This window comes from Belonocnema kinseyi, chromosome 5 (genome assembly GCF_010883055.1).
Source record: "Belonocnema kinseyi isolate 2016_QV_RU_SX_M_011 chromosome 5, B_treatae_v1, whole genome shotgun sequence".
Lineage (NCBI taxonomy): Eukaryota > Metazoa > Arthropoda > Insecta > Hymenoptera > Cynipidae > Belonocnema > Belonocnema kinseyi.
The window spans coordinates 63,998,319-64,008,089 of NC_046661.1; the positions used below are offsets into that span (position 1 = coordinate 63,998,319).

A 9,771-nucleotide genomic window follows, 5' to 3' on the forward strand; every position below is an offset into this window, starting at 1 on the left:
TAAATCACACTTATGGCCACGTCTCAAGACCGTGAGATGGGATGGAATGGCTTTAAGGTTGCGAACCAGTGATAGCTTCGCACCTCCGAAAACACCGATCAAAAGGAAAATTACTTTGAGGAAGTACCCTCTGTACGTAGCAAGTCAGTTAAGAGAACTCTTCGATTTGTTATTGACTCACAACGTCACAGTCCTAAGTTTGGCAAAGTCGCATATGATCACGCTTAATATTCGAAATTCGCGCATAAACTAGAGCACGTGGAACGTATGCTACATTGCCATACCTCCAGTTCACTGACATCAGTCATACATTTACGGTAAAAATAATTATTTTTCTATTCTTATATGCTCTGAATGATACTTTTCGAAGCAGATATGGATTTCGGATAACATTCTATATATGTCCAAATTATTTCAGATTTTTTTCATTTTTCAATCTCCTTATACACTACAAAATGTACGTATTCTTAGAAGACCACATGTTATTTTCAATAATTGATTTCTCGGCTATGAAGCTTTGAAAGGTTCAAAAATTTTAACCTTACGCGAATATTTAGGGCACAATGGTAAGCGAATATTTAGGGTACAATGGTTGCAAATCCGTTTTAAGGTCTTGATACCTCTCCTCCTCATCCTTCTCCTTGGCAGTGATGTTGTAGTCGACCAGAGTTATACCTCGAGTGTGCAACGAAGACGGCTTACAGTGGGACCAAATCGTGAAAGCTGGCCAAAAGTCCAAAAACAAATGTTTTCATTTCGAAAATTGGATGGGACTATATGAATAAAAATCACTAGTTGAATAGTAAAAGTATTACTGCATACAAAATAGATGATTCGTGAATAAAAGTAAGACAAAATTGAATTAAATTGAGTAAACATTTAGAGTAAAGTTGAGTTTCCCTGCATTGTTTCACTTTCGAAACTATCAGATTTTTTAAAGTAAATTACAAACGAATGGAATAAAATATTCGCTGCCCAGACGTGACCATGCGATTTTTTTCAACTTGTTTTATAAAAAGTCCCAAGATATATACCTCCTTTGAAGAAAAGGGGGTAGAGGTTTACTTATCTTAGAGTGTCTTCATCGAAGAACGGTTCTAGTTAAAACTTTCTCAGTTCTAAGAATGACAGATTCTCTACTTCGATTGGTACATCAAGATGAAGTCGTGAACGTGGCGTCATATCTATACCATGCCGCAGATAGGGTTGCAGAAGCTTGGTCTCCCATTTGATTCCCGCGACAAAATACATGGCCTAGCATCACTAACATCTTTAATTCTTAAAAGTCGTGTACAGAAAGCAGAATATTCGCTTCTACTAAGGGAACATGCTGTCAAGTCCCTTCATAGTAACATAGTAAATTCTCCAGAATTATACGTTGAGAAGAGCTATTGATATATCGGTCCAAAATGTTTCTCAAATTTACTGGATTGAAATCGGAAACGGACGGATTTCTTTTTGCCTGTCAAGACGGCGTTATAGACATCTTAGTTTATCGTGAGCGCTTGAAGAATGTACCTGTGGGCGATACCAACTGCCGAGTGTACAAGCTAGAGCCAGAAATACTTGGATATGTTCTCAGTAGATGCTTAAAATATGCACGCTTCGGATACATAGAGGGACACAATGAAGCTCTAAAAGTGTTATATTGCCATCGTCGGCAATATTAAGTTTTTTTTCGAATTGATCGGGCTGTACCAATGCTACAAAGTCCATCTTGTGGTTCTTATAATGGGCTGCCTTGCAGCTATGAAAGCTTTACTTCTTAGCCACCTCAAAAAAATCCCGAGCTTGCCAGCATCAGACTCATTCCATCGCGAGCAAGATGCAAACGGCTGTTCTTCTGGGATTACTTCATCTGGTCCGTGCACACCGTTCCTCCTAGCTTTGCACAAATGTTGATGGATCTAAAAAAAGTATCCAGATGTGAAACCTTGACCTCCAATTGTACCATCGGCCGCGTAAGGTCATCTGCAGCCAGAGACCGCACTCTAAAGAACAGTGTTGTACGAAGAATCTTGCATAAATTTCTAATTCTTGCTTACCTTATAGGGTAAAAGGGGCAGGAGTGGACGACATACACGTTCCGTTTGCGTCGGGATTGGATTCTTCAAGGAACCATGATCGTAGCTTCTCGAGCATACAGATTCTCAAAATAATCATTACGGCTTTAGATGTTTCAGCGGTCTTGAAATGGGCAAGCAACTGTAAAGCTCCATTTCCGGAGATGGTGCACAACTTCTGGTACAAGTAACTGTCGAGTGTCCAAAGTAGGCAAAGCTTTGGCTAGGTGTTTTCAGAAGATCATTGAACACCCAGATCTGATGCCAGACTACATGCTTCTGGGTACTAGGTATACAAAACCTAAAAAAACCAGACGCTCTAAATTTACTTGAATTTCGACCGATAGCTTGCCTTTAAACAATTTATAAATGTCTTACATCTATCATCGCAGATGAGTTATATCCTGATTACGACGATAATGACATTATACATCAACAACTTGCCCTGAACCTAAATATCTTAACAGAATTTATGCCTTCTCATATATACATTTCAATACCTGTTTTAAAAACCGAAGATTACATCTTATATTAGGATGTTGCTATCTAAACGGATCATTACATTTAAGACAATGAACCTGACGTTGTGATGCAAGAAAAAAAAGTGGAAGAATCTACATCACCCAGAAATATGTCGAGTTAAGGCATAAAGTAAAGACAATATGCAGGAATTTAGGAGTCATGAGGGTACTGGCAGCAGCTCAGAAGGTGGTTTTATTATACACCTGTCATGTTGTAAGGAACTTTCTCGACAATAAATACGCAAGCGACTAAAAACCTGTGGAGTTGCAGATGGTAATTCTAAGAAAGCATTAAGAGGTGGCTGTTGTCACATCCAACGCTCGCCCCCCTCGCAATTGTATACCTACAGCGTCAGCGCAGGAGGTTTCAAGCATCGTATTTGATTGACTTATAACATTTTTATCTTATCAGTCAGTGGACTTAGTCCGTGGCTATGATGAAAAACCGGGTTCACCCGAGTAAGAGTTAGAACAAATAATAATAAAATTACATTTTCCTGTTAGGTATATTATGGCTCTTCTGTAAGAGGAACAGTGATGTTATGGCTCATTTGAAACGTCAGGTGGACCTGAAATGCAAAAAAATACTGAAAAAACTATACTGTACGTAAATTTGATTGATCTTTTTTGAGAAAAGTGAAAAAAATCCACAGCCTTCTTTCTACTCTTCCGTGTCTTCGAAGAATACCATTAACTGAAATTCGAATAAGTCGCCTAAACGCAGTTAAATGTAGGTGCCTCGAGGGACTTATATGAATTGCATTTAACGACGTTCGTTCGAAACACGGCAGTACGCTACTGACCCCTTTTTAAATCGAAGTTATTTTATTTTAGCCAAACTCCTCTTCATTCAAAATGAGATATGAAAATAAAAATTTAACTAGTTAAAGAAAAGGCCCTACGGAAGGTTTACCTGGTGCTAAATGTACATATATACAAAAAATTTCAAAAATAAATTTTGTTTCTAATTTAAAACATTTAGCACCGGGCTAAAGTTTCCTTGGTGCCTTTTAAATAATTTCCAAATTTTAACTCGCTATTTCATTTCGTGTGGATAAAAGTTGTGCGAAACAAATATTGGCTACATTTTTTTAAAGGTGGCACAACAGGAGATTAATTAAAGAAGTAATTCCATAGTTTTATAACTTATTTTAACGACAAGTGGTATAGAAGTTCGGAAAATACAGAAAGCATCATACTGGACGTCAAATTTTTTTTTTCTTGAAACGGAACGAAATTGCAACATTTATAATTGTACGCTAGAAAGTTAATATTTTTGTTCAATTGTCCTTCAGTGATCTGCAGAAAATTAGTCAAAAGACTTACCTTTTAATTACTTTCGCAGCAACTAACCGCTGCTCCGAATCTAAATAAGCAGATGGCTCATCAATTAAGTAAACATCAGCTGGTTTGCCGAGACAAAGAGCCATAGCAACACGTTGCAGTTCTCCTCCCGAAAGATTTTGAACTTCTTGATCCATAATATCGTCAATTCTTAATGGTTTCATAACATCTGTTCCAAATTGAGGATGCAGATAGGCTTCCCTGATTTTGTCGTGTAATAGCTGTCTTACAATCCCTTGTGACTTTGGGCTGATCTTTTGAGGTTTATAGCTAATATGGAGTTGAGGAATACTATCTGGAATAGGCGTTAATTCCAATCAGCATAATACGGTAAGAAATAACACAATATAAAATATATACTATTGAATTAAGAATCCTTCCACAATAGGGTGGTTCAAAAAAGTAAAGTTCGAATTTTGCTTACGGAACCACAAACTGGCGAGGTCCCCGAGAAAAGTGAATGTGTACTTTCTCCGATTAGGAAATATTAACAGAGCCACCCCCTCAATGTTCTTATTAAAAATTACATATATGAGAATAGAACGCGTATTTCTCAATGAGACGATTGCAAATTACATGAACCTCTTAAAATCACTTCCCGCAATGTGACACACGTATTTTGATTTTGATCCCCTGAAACCCTTTCAATATGTCACAAAAACAACAGTCTGAAGAGGATCCAGTATTTTTGGTATATTGTTCGTAATTATAACTTTTTGTTTTGTACTTCTTATTTGTAATGGAAAAATTAGAAAGTTTCCTGCATTTTTTATAAGTCATTATCTAAACAATTATTTTATCGGAAATTATCAAGGGTCTGAAACAAAAATTTCATTCAATATGCATATGACCTCTTACGTCATGAAATTAAAAGAAGTGAATATTTGTGCTGTTTTTTCAATAAAGAAATGTGCAATAACTACTCTTTTTCGTCTTATTTCTGCGAAAGTTACATTCAAGCATTCAACAATTTTTCAAACAATTAAAGTAAAACTTAATTGATCGTGCTGATTCTTGAGGTAACCTAATTTGATCATTATATTCAGAGTTTTCTATAGATTCATACAGTTAGATAAATAAACAGCATTTTAAAACCAACACAAAACCTTGAGTTGGAAAAATCAGTAGACGTGGCATGTTTGAAATTGGAATTTGAAAAACCGCTTTTCGAGAAAAACGCATCTGAAGTTAGCGAGTGAAATACATGCGCGTGTTATAATTTTTCTTCACGCATGAAATATATCCAGTTCCGGTTGTTTACAGTCCATTAGTATTGTGTGAATAGATTTAGTATGGATCCTAATATCATCCCCTACTCAAACCCGAGAAAAATTATTTTGACCCTGACTTAGATAAACGACAATATTTCCCGAAGGGCCATGTGATACTTCGCCGTGTGCTCAATCGGGTATAATTCCATTGGCTTTTTCTCCACAAAAATGAAAATTTTTAAAAACTAAATTCGGAGATGCTATAAAATATCGTAACGGACGTCCGCGGACTCTTTTTGAGGGATAATAACAAAAAAAATTTATTGTGCTAAACAAAAATTTTATGCATGTGCATTATTTTGAGGTTACGTCGTTTTTCAGGTCTGTCATTCCGATGATTTGGAAATTATTCATGAAATAAACTTTTTGATTGCCGACAAACAAGGTTAGTTCCGGGATCAATGCTGTTCAACCAGTAATGGATCTTTAACTATTAAAATTAATTTTTACCATCAATAAAATTTATTTCCAAACAAAAAAAAAAGATTTTTCAACGAAGCAGCTCAATCTTTAACTAATAACATGAATTTTAACAAAATAATTGAAAATTATGATATTAAATTTTTGTTTAAAAATTCATATATTTTCGCAAAAACTAAAAATTCTACTATTCGGTTAAAAATCAAACCATTTCTTTGAAGATTCGTTCTTTTTGGTGGAATTTTACTTTTTTTATTTGAAACAAAAATATTTTGTCTGAAATATCAACTACAATATATTTTTCGCTAAAATTCATCGCTTTGATTAAAATTATATATATTTTGAAAGTTGAAGTAATTTGCTAAAAATTAATTCTTTCTGTTCAATAATCATCTTTTTAGTTAAAGAATGTAGCTTGCTAAAAAAATTTATTTTGCTTAAATTGTTGAAAAATTCCTTTTTTTTGGTGGAAATGAACTTGTTTTTTCTTTTTTTGTCGTTAAAAATTATGTTTTTAACTGCAAATTTAACTGTTTCAATAGTTGAAAATTTATCTATTTGAAATTTCTGTATGAAATCACACTACCAAAAAAAAATTGAAGAATTTATTATTCTTTCGTATTGATGAAATTCAGGATATCATTTTGAAGATTTTAAAAGAAGGATGTTTAAGTTTCTTGCGCTCGTAAGGTACAAAGCTGACAACGACATTAACAAGTCATGTGACATCTAGCAGAATTCTTTTCTGTCAAAAAGTGATATAATTTTGTGTGGCTGTAATATATTAAAATAACGTTACAAGTTCCATTACTATTACAGTCCGAAAACCAATCCTGTAAATTATAAGTGTATTAATAGTCATTAATTAAAGACGCTCCGGAGTATTTGATGCATATATGAAAAACATACAAGAAGGAAGCTTCAGGATGCGCACTGCGAGGTTACGCTGGTTAATTTTTTTTTTTTTGATCAAAGTAAAATAAATTTATGCTACTGAGTTTTTACTTCATTAACTTATATATTTTAAATACATAAATTGTTTTTAAAAATAAATTATCTCTTCCAAAGAAGTAAAAGAAACAGTAGGTAAGAAAAGTGATGTTATAGAAACACAATTTACACTTTATGGACACCTCAGCAAAGATATTTTGGCCTCATAGTTTCTTAAATCCACATATTGATAAAAACAAAAGCCTAGGTATGATGAAAATTATTACAAAAATGATCCATATGCGTTCTGAATATGCTTCAAATGCTCAAGTACAAACATCAATTTTAAGGTTTTGTTCTGCAAGACAGCGTTAATCCCCGATTAACTCCATTTAACGCATTTGACCAACTGTATCGTTTTATTCTTGCTTTTCACATTGAATCCGGTTTTTATGTGAAAAATAAGAAATGTGATGAATAGAAAAGAGTAATCGTCTTCGCCAGTGTTGGTGCAGTGCTATTCCTATCCAGAAAAGTGATCATAGAAGAAAGTTTAGGTTTCTCTCTTGACTTCTATGTGGCAGCATTATTCGGCCTCCTACGCTTCAACTTACCTTTATTTCCACATTTTTCCAATCTCGCTTTTTATTAGATTTTTTTTTTAAAATTTTATACAAGGCCCAACTTTTGAAAACGCGAGCCCCCTCGCGGGGGGTAATACACTTTGTAAAATGCCTTTTTAAACCTTCATCTTCAGAGATAAAAACTTAGTAGAGATTTAAGCAGCCCCACAAATTTCTGAATTTTTTGTACACCGCTTCAATCGGCAGGCTAGCTCTGCTCTATGGAACTGAAAAAAGTATTAAAAAAGCATCTTTCTGAATAAAAAAATATTCTTAAAAAATCAAAATATTCGAATCGTTTTTTCTCAACTTAATGCACTTGAAGATTTGATAAATATATATGCTGTGGCCACTTACACATTTTTAGTTTTTAGGGTTATGAAGCTTCGAGTAAAAACTCTTATAGTTTCGGTATGGTATCCCCCTGTCAGTCCTTCGCACGACACAATATGGATATAGGGCCCAAAATTGATGCAGGGCCCAAATTCAAAATAGGAAACAAAATAGATATAGGGTCCAAAATTAACATAGGGCCCAAATTTGACATAGAGCCTAAAATTTACATAAAGCCCAAAATTGATATAATTCCAAAAATCGATGTAGGACCGAAAATTGAGATAGGGTCCAAAGTTGGCGTAGAGCCCAAAATATAAACAGGCCTCAGATTCAGCAGAGGGTTATAATTATGAGAATGATGTTTTCAAAAATTTTATTTTTATATTGTTAAGGATTTTCTTCAGAAAATCCCTATGCATACTTCCCAAAAATTTGGCCTTCATCTTGAGCAAAATATTTTTTAAACAATAAAAACTTAGGATTTCTAATGATTAAGGATTTGAATAAAGATTTTGCAAACTTTCCTGCACCCCGAAAAGGATTTTAGGGAGACAAGAGGCTGGGCCTAGTATATGGCTTCTCAAACAAAAAAAAAAAAGAAAAGAAAATATCTGCTATACAGCAAGAGTGGAACAGTATGGAAATGAAGGGAAGTAGAAGCGTATGAGTAATCTTTTCTGTCTCCATAGTTCCTATTTTGCACATAAAACCCGGATTTACTGTCAAAACCATGAAGAAAACGATGAAATGGGGACCATCTGGTGGCTAACTAGAATTTTCTCGTATTACACGGTTCACACATTTGACCAAATGTATCGTTTCATATATAGCCAATATATATTAAATAAACGTATATTTAGTTAATCATTTTTAATATATTAAGAAAGACAATTTGTTGATAAATCTGTTTCGAAAAAAATCAGGATTAAAATAAGGCAAGTTTCAAAAGCTCTTCGCTTAATAAGATCGGATGACTTTTTGTGGCCAACCATACTATTCCTGATGGTTTTAGATCCCATTTTGGAAAAGCACGCTTGTTGAAACACATGTAGAGGTCGTATGAGTTTCCGTTGACACTAATAAGCCTTTTCACGTCTGCCATATTTACTGAAGTACTGACTTGAATCATACCTCGTACATACTTTGTATTATCTTATCCATACTGACGACAAATATTTAAAACAATTTAAGTGAATTTTTCTATCTAAATCGTGACTTCTATAATGAAAGAGCGAGCGAAAGCGCATCCGCATCTTAATCTACTCATACTATTACATAAGTAATAGTCTGATAAGTACCTGAAAATTCTAAGAGATGGCATTAGTATTCACTAATGTGAACCATTTTCGTCGATCTTGTTCCTTCAAATGACGCCTGTCAAAACTTCAGCAATTTATGTTTACGCATTTACAAGTTACAGCACTGAGAAGCGACTAACCTCCGAGTTTTTTTTAATATGGAAAAATCTGAGTTTCGAGTTTTGATCAAACAGTACTATCTTCGCAAGAAAACGATATCCGAGACAAAGGCCAAGCTGGATAAGTATTACCCGGACTCTGCACTGTCGATTGGAACGATTCATAAGTGGTTTACCGAGTTTCGTTGTGGCCGTACGAGCACAGTTGATGCTGAACGATCTGGGCGCCCAAAAGAGGCGACTACACCAGAAAATGTCGAAAAAATCCATATGATGTTGAATGATCCCAAAGTGAAATTGAGAGAGGTAGCTAATGCTGTAGGCATATCATTGGAACGTGTGGGCAACATCGTGCATTCTGTTTTGGGCGTGAAGAAGCTCTGCGCGCGATGGGTGCCGCGTTTGCTCACAGTGGACCAAAAACGAATTCGTGTGACAACTTCCCAGCAGAATTTGGCATTATTTTTGCGTATGCCGACCGAGTTTTTGCGCCGATTCATAACCATAGATGAAATCTGGAACCACTACTACACTCCTGAGTCAACGCAACAGGTAAAACAGTGGGTTCCACCGAGCCAAAGTGCTCCGAAGCGTCCAAAAACGCAACAATGGGTCGGAAAGTTTATGGCCTCCGTATTTTGGGATGCACATGGCATAATATTCGTGGACTATCTTGAAAAAAGTAAAACCATAACCTGAGCATACTATTCATCATTATTGGACCGATTGAAAATCGAAATCGCTGAAAAACGACCGCATTTGAAGAAAAAACCGCTTTATCATCACGACAATGCGCCTGTTCATTCATGCTTAGTTGCACAAGCAAAATTGCATGAAATCGGCTTC

The 9,771-nt window shown here is 35.1% G+C and overlaps 1 protein-coding gene across 4 annotated transcripts in view; it reads right to left on the minus strand.

Moving 5' to 3' along the window:
• Positions 1 to 9,771, minus strand: part of LOC117172814 (ATP-binding cassette sub-family E member 1) — a 121,147-nt gene that overhangs the window by 3,782 nt on the left and 107,594 nt on the right. For 3 of the 4 annotated variants that reach the window (XM_033361055.1, XM_033361056.1, XM_033361057.1), the window contains exon 7: positions 3,911 to 4,223. In XM_033361055.1, coding sequence (XP_033216946.1) covers positions 3,911 to 4,223 — 313 coding nt within the window. Of the gene's footprint in view, positions 1 to 3,075; positions 3,154 to 3,910; positions 4,224 to 9,771 lie in introns of all 4 variants that reach the window. The other variant, XR_004467061.1, reaches the window with a different exon arrangement.